At 36.0% G+C, this 21,089-nt stretch overlaps 1 protein-coding gene across 1 annotated transcript in view; it reads left to right on the forward strand.

The window, feature by feature from the left end:
* ENPEP (glutamyl aminopeptidase) overlaps positions 1-19,794 on the forward strand; it is a 106,244-nt gene extending 86,450 nt beyond the window's left edge. The window contains exons 14-20 of the mRNA XM_007191041.2: positions 6,356-6,506; positions 7,530-7,603; positions 7,715-7,819; positions 7,908-8,078; positions 9,969-10,109; positions 17,910-17,988; positions 19,017-19,794. Of these exons, the coding sequence (XP_007191103.1) occupies positions 6,356-6,506; positions 7,530-7,603; positions 7,715-7,819; positions 7,908-8,078; positions 9,969-10,109; positions 17,910-17,988; positions 19,017-19,163 (868 nt within the window). The 3' untranslated portion in view covers positions 19,164-19,794. The remainder of the gene's footprint in view (positions 1-6,355; positions 6,507-7,529; positions 7,604-7,714; positions 7,820-7,907; positions 8,079-9,968; positions 10,110-17,909; positions 17,989-19,016) is intronic.
* The last annotated feature ends 1,295 nt before the right edge of the window (positions 19,795-21,089 follow it).

The raw sequence follows: 21,089 nt of genomic DNA on the forward strand, positions 1-21,089 counted from the left end.
AATTTGAATTTTTTTCTCATGGCCTGAAGGTAACTTACACTTAGAAAAAAAACAACCTACACTTTGAAAAAAATAATCAACATAGATTGGGGTAATGTAAGAGTAGTAACCACAGTACCTTTGAGATATTTTTCTCAGGCAGTCTAACACTAGTAATTCAACAAATATTTTTTGAATTTCTGGCACTTTTATAGGAGCTAGCAAAGCTAACAAAGCTAGCAAAGCTTTGCTGGCTTTGTAGTGGCCTCATTTTAGACACAAGCAAGGTACTGAGAATGAGATGCTAGTTCCTCAGGAAGCCTCATGGCCCCTTTGTCTGGGTTAAGTGTCCCTTTTATGGGGTCCTGCATTTCCGATAATATTATATTGTCATTGCTTATTAATTATCCATCTCACCCACCAAACTGCAAGTTTCACAAAGGTAGGCACCTAGATCATGTTCCTATTCATTTTATCCCCAGCTCCTAACTGTGCCCGGCCCCTAGTAGATGTTCATTAAATATGAGCTGAATACACGGCTGGAAAGATAGTATAGCATCACTAAAGGCATGGGAGAACTATTTTACATGGACTCCCTAGATAGTATACTGGAAGTCAGAAAACATTTGTGACATTTTTAAGGAGGGAATTTATAGGGTTAAAAAACAAGCTCTCAAACCAGGTTAAAATCCTGGTTCTGAATAACCTCGAGAAAGTTTCTTAACCTGTCTCTGCTTCAATTTCATTGTTAGTAAAATGGAGATGACGTTATAAGACTCTCGTGAGGAACAAATGAAATAATGCACATAAAGGACACGAAACATTGTCTGGTCTTTAGGAAGTGCTCAATAGATTGTATTACTTGATGAAAAAGCATCCACCATTGTTTAGTAGCAGCAAAGAAGCATTTAGAAAAGCTCTTATGAATTTGCAATCTAGATTCCCTTTGTAGGTAATAGACAACTTGATTCTCTTTGGTGATTCTCCAAGTTTAATCTCCTGGATATGTAACAGATTAATTATTTTCATTACGCTATGGTATGTCAATCACTCATTTAATAAATATTTATTGAGCACCTACTCTGTACCTGGTATGTGTAGACTGGGGAAATTAAGTGGTGAAAGAAAATGATCAACATTTTAGGGAATTCCCTGGAGGTCCAGTAATTAGGACTCTGCGCTTTCACTGTGGAGGGCACGGGTTCAATCCCTGGCCGAGGAACTAAGAGCCCGAAAGCTATGTGGTGCGGCCAAAAAATTAAAAAAATAAACATTTTAAAACATAATAGGACCATTTAGGCTTTTTTTTTTCAGGAAAACTCTCCTGTGAATACATTGTGATCTTTTCCAAAGCTTAGAATCTTGGCTGTTAGAAATTACACAGAGCTGTAATAACCTTATAGTTTAATTTCCATCCCAACACAATGCAGACAGTTCTTTTGCTTTAAGAAGTGAAAGCCTCTTGAAGAGCTTTCTCTGAGGAACTGTGTACAAAGCAGATAACTCACACAATTGGACGACTTTCTCGCATTTGCTCAGCTCCTTGGCCATAGCCCATAAAATTTTGAAGAGCTTCAGAAAGGTAGAAAGTGAAACAAATTTGAAAGCCAAGAAACGTGTAGAATCACACAGCAACCAATGCAGAAAATACCTTAGCCATCACCTGAAATATTGCCTGAGCTATTGAGTTATCACCCAATTTCCTTCTGTAATGCATGAGGTAAAAGGGACTCAAAGAGAAACAGACCCCACCTGTGTTGGTTAGTCAGGTCCAGATCACTCTGAAAATTTGGAGAAAAGCAGAAATGTGTAGTTAGATAGGTAAGTGCATGTGGCTGGATCAGAATTTACACAGTTCTACTCTGGTATTCAAAAAGAAATGGAACTATTGTTTCATCAGCAAGACTAAAAGGGCGGATCTAAAAACAAAAATATTCTTGATACCCCTGCCCCCAGATTTGAGGAGCTAGTACTCTTACTGCCCTGGATGGAATATCCAGCTGGGCACATTTGTTGAAGATAAGGAGTAAAAATTCACCCAGTCACTTCTGAGTCCCCACAACAGACTCCAACTATATGCCCTGCCCAGTAAAACCCTCAAAAGTTCAACTTCATTTAAAGTTCCTCCCAGCCCCCAGCTCAGGCTAGTTTCAGGCCAGCCCCCTGCAATGGGAACAAAGCGCTTGATTTCCTCTCCGTTTTGCTGCATGGGACTTCTACTTCTCACCATGCTGCCTCTGATTCCTCCAGAGTGTTAAGGCAAGGAGAGCAGAAGGAGGGCAGATGAAGGGAAGAAAGATCCCGACATGCTGTCTGCTTTTGGTCCTCTCTGAACTTTGTAGATGTTTAACACTGATCCTTTTCCTTGTGTGGTGCTTTCGTGGAATATGCACCATCCACACACATTCCATGGCCAAGGGTCTTCCTCCTGCAGTGCCTTGAGGTGAGGAAGTGAAAACCTCTGAACCACATCCGGTCTATAGGACGTATTCCTATACCCTTTCCCCTGACAAAGTCTGGAAGGATGGGCAACCTCATGCAGTCCTATCTCTTCACTCTGATGTCAGAGCAGTAGCAAACACAGTCTCTCATCCTTTAGATTTCTTGGGGTATCAGACACCAGACCACTGTGCCCCCAAGCTCCAGGGCACACAGATAAAACTCTTCAAGTGGTTCCACTAAAGCCCCTTTTCTAGGCTTCATGTGAGGGGAAAAGCATCCTACACCCTCCTGTCTCCTGTGGGAGGACAGCCTTCACAGTACACTGACAGAATCCTCCAAAAGCCCTCTTCTAAAATGTCTCCCTCTCCCCCTTGGCCGCTCCAATTTCTTTCGCAGGCTGGTTGTGGGCTATCAGCTAAGGGTCACAAAAACCTGTTCCTAACCATGTCGGTCCTGATTTGATGGGTCTGCGTCTTACTTTGGAGTGTAAGTTAAGGGGCTTGGTTTGGAGGCCTTGCCAAAACTGAGACAGAAAAAATCCTTTTTTTGTCTACCTGTTACAGATTTTTTACCTTTTCAGTAGCTTATATGGCACTCTGCAGCCCACCGTGTGCCAAAGAGAGTGGGCGAGGAACAGCACAGGGGAAAGCAGAGAGTGCTGGCTAGCAGGCACATGGGAGGGAGCAGGAGTTCCCAGGCAAGGGAAGAATGGCAAAAAGGATGGCTTCAAAGGCCCCCTAAGCTAATGATCCAAACAGACTTTCAGTCAGGCTTCAAGGTGTAGTGGCTCCAATGATATCCAAGGTGAGGGCCAGGTTAGCAAATAAAGACCACGAGGTGAACATCAGCCACGCCGAGATTACAGACCTCTAGGTACACCAGATTTACCATTTTACAGGTGCTAACAGAGCTGACCAGACCACAACACACAACTAGATAAGCAACTTTTCCCACCCTATCGAGGACTGCCTTTTAAAGAAGGGAGAAGTAGGGGAATGCGGAAAGACTCCAAAAGGGTCCAGCTGATTGCAAAGAGACTGTTTTAAGCCAGAAATCTGAATTTAATTAGTAAGTTAACAGCGAGAGACCAGACACATGGGAAGTTTTCAAAAGTCTCCACACCATCTGAAGGCTCTGCTGAAGAACGAGAGACCATGGGGTCAGTTCTATCCACCTAACCACCTCTCTCAACCATGTCTAATGTCCCATTCAAAAGCCATGTTTGATAAGACACTATGTTTAATTTGAGCTTCTTGGAGAAGGACTGTGCAGTCTTTCCAGGTCACACCGGAGGAAGCAAAAACAAACCTTTTGTTCCAGATTCCCCAATCTTCTGGGTACCTCAGTCCAAGACAGGAGAGCAAGAATTCCCTCAAAAGACCTCTTTGTTTTCTTCTTCTTCTTTACAGCATTTTGTGAGAACTTTAAGTTACAGCCTCCATCCTCTCCACACTATAGATTATAGGACAATTCTAGGATTTAAGTTCCTCAGGTTGGACTCTTACTATAAATGGAAGATTTTTGAACAAGGAAAATTCTCAACCAAGTCTGGCTTTCAGAGCTGCTGCTGGTCTACAGATTTAACAGAGTTTGAGACTCAAAGCTGAGTAAAAATGCTGTCTTAGGTTGAGTTCCCTCAAAGCAGAGTCTGAAATGGAGGTTCCTGAATAGGAATAGGTGGTTTATTGAGAGAGTACTCTCGTGAGATAGGGAGTGCGAGAAGCAGGATGGGGCAGGGAAAAAGGCTGAGCAACAATATGGTCTCAGCTGGAGTCTAGCTTTGCCAGATTCCAGTAGGAAGCTGTATCCATGAATTGTACTACAGAGTGGATCCAACTTGAAGGAAGCAGGCTGGCCTGTTGCATTCCTGAATCAGAGACAATTAATGGCCAGGGGTGGGGGTAGCATAACCTTTTAAGCGAGATGGATGTATTTGGTCAAGGGCTATTCTCTGAGGAAGGTGCAGCTATGAGCCAACACAGCACTGTAAGGGGGTCTGGGAGGGAAGGGCACTATACATGTCTTTGTTCTAAAAACAGATTCTTCACTCGTCGTCCCAGTAGTATCAGCATTGCCTAGGAACTTGTGAGAAATGCAATTTCTTAGGCCCTACTCCAGACCTGCTGACTCAGAAATTCTAGGGATAGGGCCCAAGGGTATGTGATTAACAAACCTTCCAGGTGTTACTGATACATGCGCAAACTTGAGAATCATGATTCTAAATGATACTGCTCTTCCTCGGAAGTATCAAATACCACAGAGTAACATGATTTGTGGGAAATGAAAAGTGCATCAACTTAATTCTCGAAATATTATCTCTATAATAACCAGCAAAAAATTCACTCTCAGTCCAGTGTTCTGACCATGTGACTCAAACTTAAACAAGTGATACCAAAGTGGAACAACTGCATAGCTATCAAGTATGCTGAAAAAACAAGGCACTAGGATAGGATATTGATTTCTTCAGCAGTTAAATATATAGTATTTCATCAGGGCCTCTAACCTTTGGATCATTGGATTACTTCCTTACTTCTACTTATGCTAATTTAGCCAATTCTTTTGGCCTTTGTAACCAAGACCCATTCCTTCTAATCTTTTCACCTACTATAAATGTGCAGCCCACTAGGTTTCTAACCAAATTACCTGTCATTCTCCCTGAACTTTCATTAGCCTTTTCGTCAATTTGATCCTCAGAGCAACAATTATTCTTCCTAAGTAGTCTAAGAAAATACTGACTGGACTGTTGCACAACTGACTGTTGCGCTATCCACCCAGGAAAATAGAGAATCATTAAAATTAGAAAATTCTCAAGTTTCAAACGTCAACATAAAATTCTACAATTTTTTTTTACTCAACAAACATTCTCAATAAAACACTCCATTTCTCAATATTATTTATACTTTTATTAAGGCAGGCTGAATGCTCCAAAATATAAATTCTTCTAAATAAGATCAGGAACTGAGAAAATAGGAGAAATCAGCTCTCTGAACTGAAAACAAACTCTGTATCATATCACATTAGTACAAATCATATGATACCAAAGGTGTTTATTCTTATCTAGCTCTCCAATACCAGTTTATCTTTTTATCAACTCTCAGGGGAGAAATCAAGATATGTTTATATTATTTGCCAGTCACAAAAAATGACCTCAAATACACTAGCACTCAATGCATCAGTATTACTTTCTCAATAATTTAAAGTTTATTCTTTAATTTTAACTTTCAAAATGTAATTTGGAAAGACAGAATTCCCATCTAAGATTCTTTCTAAAACCTAGGCTGAAATTTGAGGCATAACAGATTTCTGAGAACATTATTTCAAAAGGTTCTAAAATCTTTTCTAAGGAGGAAGAAACTGAACTCTTTAAACTTTGAAATGTCGATGGTAACTTCACATTTATTTGAGAAACAAAATCTATTTTTATTTATCAATATTATTGGGAAATGTATAAAAAGGGAGATGTTTTTATGGGAAATATAAGTTCAATTGGAATGTTTTAAACATTCATGATTCTTGAGTACTGTGATATTTCCTATTCATATCAAATGTAAAAAAGTTCAATACAATACACTTATAAAGGTGCATTTGTATACTACAATGAGCTCGTGAACCTAAAATTTAAAAGTTTCTATTTGTCAATATTAACTGTATAGCTAAATGGCTTTTGTTTTATCTAAAATTCTGCCATAGCAATTTTTCAAATGCACACCTTAATGTTCTGTCTTCCGCTTTATTACTGAACATATGAAAGCAGTAATACATCATTGTGAACAAACCTCTTTGATTGGGCCTTAACAGTAATGCATTTTCTTAATTGTTTAATGGAAGGGTTCTCATTAACATTGAAGTCTATGATCCCCATATTAGTACTTTCAGTCGAAGGAAACTAGTCTATGGTTTTTAATTTACTGTGGGCTTTTTTTTTCTTTCTTAGAGCTCAACTTCTAAATTATAAGGAGGCTCTGAACTTGACCAAGTATCTCAAAATGGAAGAGGAATATTTACCATGGCAGAGAGTCATTTCAGCTGTAACCTATATTATTAGCATGTTTGAAGATGATAAAGAGCTATACCCTATGATTGAGGTAATATTAATGCTATATCTTATGAAAGGAGATGTTTAGCCATTAGCAGAATAGGAAGATTTCTGAGAGAAGGAGCTCCTGGGAAACACAAAAGCATATCTTGCCTGCCAAGTGAAATCAAAGGAAATTATAATGACTTGACTAATCAAATCAAAGAGATGCTATTTGTTTTTTCAACTTGAAATGTATCAGTATTTCTGGTTCAGTACACCACTTAAAGGTGTATTTTAGTGTTAGAAGGAATACAATAGTTAATATTTTATTTAAAATAAACAACATTTTAAACCATAGATACAAACTAGATCCTATTTTTAATGGATTTATCTATGTTAAAATGAATCTATTCTCATCAAAATATGACATCATTTTTCCTTATTCTTACTGCTATTATTTACACATTGAGATTTTATTATAAGATAGTCATTCTAAATGCTTTTCTTGGCTTTGTGATTTCTGCAACACTTTCACAGGACACTTGTAATTTTAAACAAATTCTGGATTCCAATCTCTAGCTCTTCCACTTTCTTTATGAAAGAACTTGGACAAATGTTTTCATATTTGTGAGTCTTTGTTTCCTTTGTACAATAGGAATGTCAGCAATTGGCTGCCTATGGTAATGGAATAGTGAGAATCACATAATATAAATATCATTTTTAAATCCTAAGCCAATATACAAATATTAGTTATCATTTCATCGATACTTGAGCAATCTTCCTTAGGGCGGTAAGTATGTCAGGTGTTATTCTATTTATTACAAATGTTAACTAAGAAGTGGAGGTTAAAAGGGGCTTACCCAAAGTTCTATAAAACATTAGAGAGTGATCCAGGATGTTCTTATGATCGGGACTGAAGTAAAATTGCAATGTTATAAAAACTTTAATACATCCCTTTCCTAGGACAGGCCCAAAGTTCTCTGAGCTAGTAGGGGAAAAGATTACCACAGGGAACTGCAGATTATAATAAACGGGAGACTGTTGCTAAATAGTAAATTATTACTCACTGTGCATGGTGCTTTTATTTCAGAAATACTTCCGAGATCAAGTGAAGCCCATTGCAGATTCTCTGGGATGGAAAGATACCGGAGACCACCTCACAAAGTTATTTTTTACCTTTTTAAAAATTAATGTTCGTTTAATATTCATTTGTGTATGTTAAGACATGCTGAAAAGTGGTCCAGGCCCCAGCTCTGTGTGTGTTTCTTTTCTTAGATTACTCCGTGCCTCTGTATTAGGGCTCGCATGCAAGACGGGAGACAGCGATGCCTTGAACAACGCTTCCCAGCTATTTCAGGAGTGGCTAACTGGGACTGTAAGGTGACTGTTCACCGTGTTTTCATTCCCGGAAGACTTTAAACTGAGAAATGAGGAATTAAAATCTCTGAAACGCTGTGTCTTCTTCTAGTCTTCCTGTAAATCTCAGGCTTCTGGTATACCGGTATGGAATGCAGAACTCTGGCAATGAGACCTCATGGAACCACACTCTTCAGCGGTACCAGAAAACTCCATTAGCTCAAGAAAAAGAAAAGCTATTGTATGGATTAGCATCAGTGAAGAATGTTACTGTTTTGTCAAGGTAAGCTGGGACTTTTGAAAAAATTACGTGAATGGTACTTGATAATTTATATGTCACAGTCTCTTTAAGATGCTAATTATGGATGATATGTTTCCAAGAAAATCTATTAAATAATTATTTTCCTGGCAAGAAGCCAAATATCCCTGTAAGAGTTGCTTAAAAAATAAAGACGTAATCTCATATAAAAAAATTCTGGAGGTAGGTAGTTTCCAGTTGTGTACAGTGGTTCCACATTTTTATCCAAGACCTAGGCTCTTTCCCTTTCTTTTCTGCCATCCTCTACATGTTGGCTGTCTTATGACTTCCAGAGCTCCAAGCATTTTGCCTTCACACAAATACGTTCAATGGAAGAAGGACAGGAGCAAAAGAGCTCCTCCTCACAAGGCTCTGTCTTTTATGATAAGAGGTCAGTTATCTCCACTTCCCCTCATAATCCAGAACTAGGTACCCTTGATCATTCTGGGTTATACTCTGGATCTACTATTTGATCATTTGCTGACTAGGATGAACTTGAATTCCTTTGACTGATTTGGGCCAATCATGATACTCTGAGGATGGGGTAGTAGTTTACCTTCCCTAGGATCAAGGATACTTTGACCCAAGCCCAGAACAAAACTGATCTCTGTCAGCAGAGGAGTGTCTGCCACAACATGCATAGACACACACCCAAAAGGTATTTGCATTCCACTCAGAAGGTACAAAGACTGCTTGAAGCCCATCTATGAATGTTCTCCCACTCCACATCTATGTCCCAAATCAACTAGCTTCTGCCTTTTTTATTTTTTGCTTAGTTATGGTTTCTGAGTTATTTACTTCATTCATTTAAACAATACTTAAGATGTCCTTTATATGTACAGGTATATAGATTGTGGGAATAAAAATGAACAAGAATGAAATCTATCCTTGAGAAACTTATAGGTTCCTGGGAGAGGCAGAATATAAATAGTAAATCACAATGCAATAACCAATCTGTAAGGACTACCAGAAGCAGTTTGCTTTTACTTAGCAGGGCTAACAATACACTTTCACCATCTCACCTTAGGGCTATATGTGAATTCTCCTTCTCTCTGCCCTAAGATAGTCTATCAAGAACTTGATCATCTTGACATTCCACAAAACATTATATTGATTCATTACTTTGATGGCATTGTGCTAATTGTATATGATGAGAAAATTAGCAAGTACTTAGATGTCTCACTAAGACTCTTGTGAACTAGAGGATAAGAGATAAATTGTACAAAATTCAGGAGCCCACCACACCAGTGCAGTTTCTGGAAGTTTACCAGAGCATGTTCAGATATTCCCTCTGGGTACAGCCAAGGCATAAATTTAATAAAAATCTATTCATTTGGTCACTTAATTTATCTTGCACTTATTTGCATTATACCATAATTATAGCCAACTAATCCAACCATACAGGTTACATTAGAAAGTTGTTTTTTACAATCTAGGGAAGAGCAAATAAGACTTAACTGTAATCCCGTATAAGATAATAATATAAGTACTTTCCTTTAATTTACTGGTTTTTTTTTTTTTTAGTATAATGGAATAACCAGGTAAAGTGGATGAAGTGCTTCTATTAAATAAATACAATTACTTTTTTAATTAATAGTTGAAATTGTGGTTGTTTTTAGTACCTCCAAAATAATTTAAATGTTCCTAAAGTTTACATTTCACTAGTCCTCAAAACTATAGGTTGTTCTTTAAAAACAGTTAAATATTTTAGAAAATATTAAATTGTGTTTTATCATTTGTCTTACTTAATTGACTTTGCCAATTGGTGACTCAAGAATTGAATTACTGTAATGAAAGCAATGTTCTATTGGAATTTAGCTAAGGGTGAACACCAAAAGTTCATTTTGAATTGTGTTTCTGTTTGGCTTCTCTTAGATATCTGGATTTGCTCAAGGACTCAAATCTTATTAAAACTCAGGATGTGTTTACAGTCATTCGATACATCTCATATAATAGCTATGGGAAGACTATGGCCTGGAATTGGATACAGCTCAACTGGGAATATCTAGTCAACAGGTGGGATGATCAGATAATGGTTTACTGTTCTCTTTGTCTGATACCATCTACAAGTTCTTTTTTTTTCTCTTTTCTGTGCTTTCTCTGACATCTATACAATATCTGAAATGGCATATTATCAGAGGTAAGGATCATGGTATTTTCCTTCCAGGGAAGCAATATACTAGTTAATTTTAAGCATAATTCCTTTTCTGGAAAGTAGTGTTTCCAACTGATCAATAGAATTTTGAAATCTGCAAAGATGACTAAGCATTATTTTTAGTTTGGTTAAAACAAGTTAATTCTGCCTATTGTGCTAGCACCTAGCATAACGCCAGGCACATATTTAGTTCTCAATTAATTTTTAATGAAAACGAAATGATAATTCCTGGACCTGGGTTCCCATTAGAGCCCTACATCTTACTGAGTTCATATGGATAACTTCTGCCACCCTTAACCACATAATTAAACTTTAGGGATTTCGAAAATTTCTTTTTTTTTTTTTAATTAATTTTTATTGGAGTATAGTTGTTTTACAATGTTGTATTAGTTTCTACTGTACAGCAAAGTGAATCAGCTATACATATACATATATCCCCTTTTTTTTTGGATTTCCTTTCCATTTAGGTCACCACAGTGCATTAAGTAGAGTTCCCTGTGCTATACAGTATGTTCTCATTAGTTGTCTATTTTATACATAGCATCAATAGTGTATATATGTCAATCTCAATCTCCCAATTCCTCCCTTCTTAAAAGCAAACTATATTTCCCGGGCAATAGCAGTTTTAAAATAAGTAGCAAGGACAAGAGATAAGCAAATGAGCTAAAGAGATGCTTTCCTAAATTTCTTATTTCTTCAGCCTCATATGGAAGAAATGTTGCCACTCTTGGTCTTGATCCTCTAAATTTAATGCTTATTTCCATTAAAAAGATACTTCCTTGACAGAGTATAAAATATAGATTATATGTCCCAAACAAATATGTAAACACTGACCAAAGAACTATACCATCTGTAATCCCCATACCAAGAAATGGCCTCTGTCATCTCCTCCTAATCTCTCCTGTCTTCCCTTCAGCACTGCCTAGTGCATAATGACCACCTTATCAGAAATACTAACTGCAAAGATAACTTTTATTTCTATACTCTTCTACCCTACAATTAACCAGTGTGCCATTATGTTCATTCACATTTCTTATCCTTCTGAGATCCAAATTATATCTCTAGCTCTCAACAAAGATACCCTACATTGCTTTTGCTTACTTGTGATAAATTTTTGCCTTTTGTGTTCTTGCAACGATTGAATGTAACTGCTCATCCATTTCTATGAAGATTGATTGGCATGCTTGTGTATGTGTGTGTGTGGTGTATATATGATGCTCTGTTCATCTGTTTATAATTGTTTCAATAAACTATTTGTTTCAGAATTAATAAATCTACCTATTGAGAACATGTTATCTGGAGGTAATAGTTCATATTATGCAAGGCAGTACTTTCCATTTTGAAAGATATATGCCTAATGACATGTACTGTGTATTTTGTTTTAATCAAAAAGACTACGCAACTTTTTTTTCTGGTACATGCTGTAAGAAACCTATGTAGATGAAGAACAATGCTTACTATTAAATTATTGTGAAAATATAAGTAAATAATATTCTATTTTGCATAATAAAGTGGGCAGTTCCTTATTGTTTATTAAACAGAATATTTCTCAAGGCTTATTTGAATTGCTGTCATGTGAGTTATTTCAAATAATGCATATTTCATTTTTAAAAATTAGTTCACTGTTATACCTCTTAAGAATTAAGAAATAGGAAAAAGAACAGGTGTTACATTGCCATAAAGTCATAAACAGTTGGCCTTAAAATAAATCTATTAGACCTAATGTTGAAATTTTCAGGAAGAACAAATTGATGAACTATTTGCAGTGCTAGTTCCAAAACCCTCTCCCAAGGCTTTTAATATTTCTTCATAGTCTAATGATCTAATTCTCATGACATATCATTTCAAATAGCCTAAAACATAAAATTATATAATATCCACATGTCAGATACGAAAAAGCCCAATATTAATTATGGTTAGTTTGAAAAAAATATAATTTCTCCATTAAAATTGGATAAGACAAATTAAACAGAAATGAGCCAAGCGTTAGCCAAATATTTTCAAACTCTTAAATGTTTTCCAGACTTCAGAATGTGTGGTTTTATTGCCTTTCTGAACAATTTATTGTCATCTTAAAATAAATAAGCTGCTTTTTTATAAAGCTTGTTATGTGATTTTTATGACAGCTGATGGCCCCACCACTAATGTGCTTTCCAGTTTGAGACTTAACCACAAAGTTCCAAAGATACTTCAGAAATTATTATTTGCTTTTGTTTATTCTACTAAACTCTTACATGAAACTATGAAGTTGAATGAACTCAATATGCCAATATAGTGTGGTGTGATGAAGTTTGATTTTAATTTATGACTATGAATGAAAAATTAAGTCAATGGGACATGACTGAAGTCATTTAAACAGTACCTCATAAACAAAATAATTTAATAAGCACTTAACTAAAAGTTTTAAGTGCATCAAAACAATTTCTTCTGGATAACATAATAGTACTTACGTAAATATTAAATCCAAGAAGATTATTTTTACATAATTATTTTTCAAAATATTTAAGATATAATTAAATCCTTATTTTAGTTTTAAAAGTAATCAATATGATTAATATACAGCATATTTCCCCTTAAATGGTACACTTCATATGATGGTTTCTTGGAATGAGCATATTTTGTTTTTATATTTCTGATACTTACACAGGTAGTTGCAGTTTTTATTCAATCTATTCATTGCTAGTTTCTAAATATATTCTTCAATTTTTAGTCACAAAGAACAAAACAGAAGAGGAATATTATAGAAATTATAAAAAGTCACTGGAAAAACTGTTTTCTTACCTGTAATAACAGACTTTCTTTGAATCTGTAAAATATCATTACAGGAACTTAGTGTGATTTCCTTTTTTAAAATCTCAATTTTCTTATTATAAAATAGGTGTGTATTGTTTTGCACAAAATGCAGATAAGCAAAAATAAGGATACAAAAATCACCCATAATCCCACCACCTAAAAATAACCTCTGTTGTCACACTGCTGTTTTTCCTTTAGTCATTTTTCTATGGCTGTTTATTTATTTACAGAAATGGAATTATATTAGACATTGTTTTATAACCTGCTTTTTCTTACATTATCCTATATTGTGGATATCTTTTCATGTCTTTAAGTATGCTTCTTCGATGTTATTTTAAATTCTCAGTCATATTTCAATGTGTAGATACATCTTAGTTTACTTAGCCAATCTCCATCTGTTGGATAATAAAATTGTTCCAAACTTTCCACTGTATAAATGATGTATTGATGAACATCTTTGAAACTGAACCTCTGTTCTCTTTGAACATCCTTGAGAATTTCCTTGGGATAAAAATAACAGTAGAAGTAATATATCTGTGTAAAAGGATGTGTTCATTTTTAGAGTTTCTGATGAATGCTGCAAAACTGTCATCCACAACAAAATTTACTATTAACTTTGCCTATTTTTCCAACCCTTGCCAATACTCAGTGCTGTCATTTAAAAATATTCTTGCTAACTGAGTACATGAAAACTGATATCTCATTTTAAATTATAATTCTTTCATCCTGTAAATATTGTGGAGCATCTACTATGTGCTAGGCACAGTGCTTGGTACTCAAGGTACAACAGTATACAAGGAGAAACAGATCTGGTTCTCTGTTCTCATGGAGCTTAGAGTCTAATAATGAAGATCAATATTAAGTAAAGAATCACACAAATACATGTAGTACAGTTAAAACTGTAATAACTACAAATAGAAGAGGTTCAGGGCACACTGAAAGAGTGTAATGGGGAAACTGACCAAGTCAAGAGAAGTTGCAGGTTAAGGGCTTTCCTAAGGGAGTGATGATTGAGCTGAATTCTGAAGGAAGGACAGGAGTGAATTATATGAACAGGAGGCAAAGCTTTCCTGGCTGAATGCCTACTATCAGAAAAGAGGAAAGATAAGGGCTAAGTTTTTCAGGGTCACATTAAGATTTGGGCTTTTGTTCTAAGAGCAATGATAAGGTCACTACAGGGTTTTAAGTAAGAAAGTAAAATGATCAATTTTACTTTGAAAAGCTAGCTCTGGTGGTAAAGTAAAGCACAGGCCAGAGCAAATTTGGGGAAAGCAATTATAGAGCTATTGGAGTAGTCGCAGGAAAAGATAGTGAGAGACTGTACTATGGATGTAATGGTGAAGATGAAAAGATAAGAACAACATTTAGAATTTGGCAGATTAGAAATGGGAGGCAAGTGAGGTGACAAGAATAAAAGGTCTAGATTTGCAGAAAAGATAAGGTTTGCAGAAGAACCATGAGCTCAGATATATCTATCTATCTATATCTATATCTTTATTTATCTATATATATCTATCTGCCTTTTGAGTCTCCTTTGAGATGTTAAAGCGGAGATTGTTTCAAGGAAGTTAAGAGTCCCTTGCGAAATGCTGCTTAAGGTTTGAATAAATCAAAGAATAAAAATGCTCATTAAACTTATTGGTAACTCAGAAAGAGTTTCTCACTGGAGTGGTGGGGGCAAAACTCAAATGGAAGCAAATCAATATATCAGTCAGTAGTAAGACAATGGAAGCAAGAAATGTAGAGAAGCCTCTTGAAAAGTTTGTCTATGAATGGGGAGGTGAGAGAAGATATTAAGAGAGCGATGCTAGATCAAGGGAGAGGATTTTCCCTTTTTTTATATGGAAGATATTTTAATATGTTTAATATACTTAAAAGCTGATGAGACAGATCCAGGGAAGAGTGAGAGATTTAATATGTAAGACAGGAAAAAGATTTTTTAAAAATTAATGTTTTTGAGAAAGTGAGGGAGAAATAGGAACCAAAGCACAGATGATAGAAGGAAAACAGGTATATTTATATGTTTGTAAGCTAAAAGATGTAGAGGTTACTATGTATTTTCTCTGTGAATTAGATGACAAGATCATCTGAGGAGGAAGGGAAGAGGGAGAGTGTTTGGAGGTTTTAAGAGAGTGAAAACATTTGCAAAAGGCAATTCAAAGAGGAAGAGAATGAGTTGACCAGGATAATGCAGGATTGTCAATGTGAAGGGCCCATTTAAGATTGACAGCCATGAATTTACAGTGAAACAATATGGGGAAAGTTGGGTGACCTGCCTTGACAGAATGTGTCCACGTGGTACAAACAAAGGAAATGAGCAGTTAATTTCACCCAAAGCTGGAGTTTTGCCAGACTCAAATTATTGAAATATAAGGGAGCTTAGGGCTTAAGCAAAAATGTTACTGAAAATGGTAGACCATGGAATCTAAACTATATAAGGAAACAAGTGAAAGCAAAGGAAGAGCTGATGATCCAGAAGAAAGTAGGGGTAGGGATGGTCAATGGGTCAGAAATCCAGATAAAGTCAAAGAATGGTCATAGTGGAAAGTGAATGGTAAATTATGTCATGGAGCATGCATAAATTAATAATTTTAGAGTCAGAGTACCTATGGATAATCACAAGGTATGATGATGGGAATTGGCTGGAGTAGAGTGGAGAAAATACCATTGGAAATGAGGAGGTCAAGAAACTAAGACGCTAAGCTGTTATATCTTCATCCATGTGGACCTTGAAATCATGGCCTGAAGTAGAAAGGATGATAGGAGTCAGGTGCCAAAGTGTATCATAAATGAGATGAAGGGGAATAACCTGAAGGAACAGATGTTCTAAAAGAGAGAGTGGAGGAATAATGGTTTGGAATCCACAATGGGGAGCATGACCACACCAATTCCCTTTCTGACCTGGTGCTATGGAGGATGTGGGAAAATAAACAATCTCCAAATAAGTAGTATTCCCTGTAAAGGGGCAGTTCCAGAGGGCCAGGTGGCGGGTTTGAGAGGTTGGGCAGCTCTAGACAGCTAAGTCAGAGGTAAGGAGTTACACACATTATAAGGACAGTGTTGATCATAGATGACTGAGATTCTTACATTTTGGATAATGGCTGATGACATTAAGTAAAGGGAAACTGCTTGCCTTAGATTTCTAAGGGAAGAAAGATGAAAGACATAATGGATTTAAATTCAATGGTGTCTGTGGTAAGAGTGAACACTGGACCTAGTATACTGAAACTGGATAATTATTAGAACATTTCATCTGTCTCCATTAGTACATTTTCTCTTTACGTTTCTTTTGAAAACTGCTGATTCATTCCTTCGCTAATTTCATGTTGGCATATTTCTCCCTATTACCACTCTGTAAGGGTTCTTTTTATAGTGAAAATATTTGCCCTTTTTAAAACAAAATAATAAATTTTTACTTTTAATTTTATGGCAGTTTTTCTTTAGTATAAAATTTTGTAATGTGTATGTGACAAACTTTATTACGTTTTATTTCACGATTTCTGTTTCTCTTATGTGATAAATTTTAAATGTAAAATTTCTCCTAATATTTGTTTACCTCTTTATATATTGATATATTTTCCTTTATCTTTCCCCAACATTCCAACAGTTCAAGGTTTATACATAATTCTTGTGATTATTTTTCTTATACTGTGATTAACTGGGATGAAATTTTTACCTGTATTACAATGATTTGTATTTTGGTCTATAAGGAAATTTCTGATTCTTGCTCTTTAAGAGAGAAAATGCAAAAGAGATAGGAATAGAATATTATCTCTAAAGTGCTATCTTTGCACTCAGCTTCAAGTGTCTTTGCTTAGCAGGCTGATATAGATCATAACCCCAAATATGCAAGCAGCTAATGAAGCTTCTTGAAAGCAGAATAAATAGCCTATATTCAAATTCCTGTACCTGCAGGAAGACACATAGAGTATTAGTTAGGACAAAGGTGATAGAGCTATTCTGCTGTAACAGAAACACAGAAATGCAGCAGCTTAAAGGACATAAATAATTATTTCTCACTCAGGTTGGTCTCCTGAAGTGAGCATTCCAAGTTGTTAGGGTAGTCTGACCTTATTCTATCTGTGTGGTTGAAGTCTGGAAAAAGGGGAGGGAAAAAAAAAAAAGTCCAAGGCAAGCAATTTCCCTTTACTTAAGCAAGGAGGTGGAAGTTGAACATATCACTTTTTTTTTAATTAATTAATTTATTTATTATTTTTGGCTGCATTGGGTCTTCGTTGCTGTGCGTGGGCTTTCTCTCGTTGTGGCGAGCGGGGCTACTCTTTGTTGTGGTGTGCAGGCTTCTCATTGAGGTGGCTTCTCTTGTTGCGGAGCACGGGTTCTAGGCACACAGGCTCAGTAGTTGTGGCGCACGGGCTTAGTTGCTCTGCAGCATGTGGGATCTTCCCAGACCAGGGCTCGAACCCGTGTCCCCTGCATTGGCAGGCGGATTCTTAACTACTGCGCCACCAGGGAAGCCCCGAACATATCACTTTTGTTCATATTCCACTGATGAGAACTGGGTCACCTGTCTGCACCTAGCTATGAGGAAGGCTGAGAAATATCATTTGACTGCGGTTCTCATGTGTGCAGGAAAAAAGGAGAACAGATTTGGGGAATGTAACAAGCAGTCTACCATCTCTGAGTAAGTGGTGTGGATATGTCTACAAAAAGAAGTGTAGAATTTGCTGAGAATTTCTCCTGAATGGATTTTAAATTAAATGTTTACTTACTGTGTTTTGTACTTTCTGTACTTTGAAAATTACTTTTTAAAAAACTCCCAAAATAAAAAGGATATGTCTGCATTTAGAGAAAATATTTAAAGTTCTGGGCGCTTATATACCCTTTTCCTCCCCTAAATTTCTCTTCAGATATACACTCAACAACAGAAACCTTGGCCGGATTGTCACTATAGCAGAGCCATTCAACACTGAACTACAACTCTGGCAGGTATGAAGATAAATTCCTCTATACTTGTCAAGGAAGGAACAGAATTAATTTTTTTTCAAGGAGAAGTGATATTTTCTCTATTCAGATCCCAGAAGACAAGAAAAAAGAAATAATTCTTACATATAATTAAATGTACACCTAGTTTTTTCTAAACTGAAAAAAATTCAAACAACCAAGAAATAAAGTTTAAAAGTTGAGAAACGTGAGGCCTTGGGAGGATTAGAAGGCTCCATGAGACCATTTGGTTTACCAAAGCATGGACAATATGTCTCCCCTTTCCAGGTAAATGTAATCCTGGGATAAGCTGGTCAAGATTTGATTCCTTTCTGAATTCATAGTTTTGGAATTTCAAAACTAAGCCCAAATCTTTCAGATTTCAAACATCTCAATTCCCAGGGGGATAGGGAATGTTCATTAATGTTGCACAAATAGAGATTGTATGAATTTTCAGTACCTGTATTAGATACTGAAATGTTACATTCCTCTGTATTAAGAAACAAAATAATTCTTATTTTTATAAATAGCAAATACTACTATGGTGGAGTTTGGGGGAGGGTTTTGGAGGGAAGAGGGAAAATGAACCAAGTTTAACAGAGATTTTTTGATGAGCCCTCAATAAATGAACTGAACGCGTATTAAAATACTCCAGACTCCTGGAATGAAAGGCTAAGCAAAGCCATCATTCCACAGACCAGATTTTCCAGGGAACACCTTGGGGAATGTGCAGAAAATTGAGAAACCTGAGGAAGCAGAAAGAGCATGCCAGCCACCAGTGTGCTGCTCTCCTTCCCCAATACATCAGGGCCTTTTTGTGTGACATGCTGCCAGGTGTCCAAAAGCCATGGGTAATGATTGCTAATCTGAGAGATGGGCTCAATCTAAATCATGCACCAGAAAATGTATCTCAATGTTATTCAGTGATACTGAATGTCCAGGGAAGAAGAAAATAAATCCAGAGTGTAAAGAAAATCCTTGAAGAATAATTGGGCTTAAAATTACTTTCTTAATTATTTCCTTCTCTTTTATAGATGGAGAGCTTTTTCAAAAGATATCCAGAAGCTGGAGCAGGAGAAAAACCGAGGCAGCAAGTGCTGGAAACAGTGAAAAACAATATCGAGTGGCTAAAACAAAACAGAGACACCATAAGAAATTGGTTTTTTGATTTGAATGGTTAATGTGTTCAAATATCATATTTTAATTTTGTGACTGTATTGTTTCTCCTGTTAAATATTTGGTGGCCTAATTTACAAGCACTCTGGAGGGAGTCATACATAGATACTGCTTTTGCTAAGTACTTTAAATTGTTCCTTTTTGTTTATGAAGGAAGATACTAATAGAGTAGTTAATGTACTCAGGGATTTCTTCTAAGTGTACTTCATAGGAAATTCTTTACAAACTGAAAAGAATTTAATAGCCATTTTAATGTCTTTAAATATCATTCTTTGTATCTTAAATCTGTGAAAATAGAACAATTTGGTCTTAACTTTACATTTTTAGTACCAAAGAAAAACCACTTAATCTTCTCTCTTGATTGATTTTTAAAGTTTAAATACCAGTACTTGAGGGACCAATATTACCATCTTAATCTTTATTTTATTATTCAGAATTACACAGATCTAATATCATTGTATTCACGTATGTTTTACTCCTTTAAATCCTATCAAAGTAACCTGGGCTTATATTTTACTCTAGGATTGCATGAATTAGCCAAAGACATGCCTGACTGTTGCCTTTGTTCTTATAAAATCAAAGAAGAACTCTCCTCTCCTTTTTAAAATAAATCTGAATGATTACCTTGAAAAAATACATTGTTTTCCAGTGTCACTTTACTCTTGAATAATAGTGACTGCAGCATCCCCCAAATAATTTAGCAGGAGGCAAATAAGATTCAAGAACCCAGTCTTTTTCATGCTTGGTACTCTGTCATCTTGCTCCATTCCCTACAAAGCTCCTTCAAATAAGCTATGAAATTAGAGGGAAGATAGTGCTTAACTCTACTCCGTGGATTTTAGGGGAAAAGGGCTAAATAATTGGAAACTGATTAGGAAAGAGAGAAGGCTGATTATTCCATAAAACTATATGGAATTAGAATTTAGCTTTGACCTAACCTAGCAATCTAAGTGTGAAAATGAGGAAACCCATGGATGTCTCCAACATGACTCTGCATATGTGAGGATATATCTTCTTATATATAACTTTTATGCATAAATCCTTAGATCCTAATCCATACAGAATAGCATTGATCAAATTTATATTCATGACTTGATTAAAGACATCAATTTTGTAGAAGCTGGTGGCAAGAACATGTTTAATATGGCACTTGATGCCTAGCAGATCCACAATACAAGTCCAATAGGCAGAAAAGATGGTACATTACTATGTTCCAATCTGCTATATCTGGAAATCTAAATTTATTTGGAACCTTCAGAAGTATAAGATAATTTAAGATTGGTTTGATGATAATTGAAGCACATGGGAACAATCAAAATCTTAGCTTTGACTTTACATAAAAATGTGCCCTAATCAAGGACTCTCAAATTTTGTAACCTTTCCTATCGTTGTCCCTTAATTATCACTTTTCAATCTACATGGCTAAACTGGCAAATTCAAATGTAGACTGGGGGGAAAAAAAGACAAAAAAAGAAGAAATTTTCAGACTAAAACTTTTAAAGTATTATTTTAAATTACTTCAGAAGAAAAAAACACATTAACATCATAAATCATTAGGAAAAAAAAAAAAATCCCACTATCCTCATGGGGATTAACACCCTAATTTCAAATTGACCTCAATCAAAACCAGCACTTGAAGTCTATGTATTGTATCAAATGGACAAATAAGGAAGTGGGATCATTTATCCTTCTGCTTTATGTAATAAATTCTTAAAAGAAAAATATAAATTTGAGGGGGATGGTAAATGAAACAGATTCCAACTTGCCTACAAGTCATTCTGTTCCATTCCACTTTAAGCACTAAAACTGAGAATGAATTGCTTAGTTCTCTTTAGCCCACATGAAAAAGAACTGTGCACACTTTGCTATGACTCCACTAGCCAATCAGGCCCTTCTCAAACAGTATATCTGGTTTTAAAAAGGCTGATGAC

This window comes from Balaenoptera acutorostrata, chromosome 5 (assembly GCF_949987535.1).
Source record: "Balaenoptera acutorostrata chromosome 5, mBalAcu1.1, whole genome shotgun sequence".
NCBI classification, from domain to species: Eukaryota; Metazoa; Chordata; class Mammalia; order Artiodactyla; family Balaenopteridae; genus Balaenoptera; species Balaenoptera acutorostrata.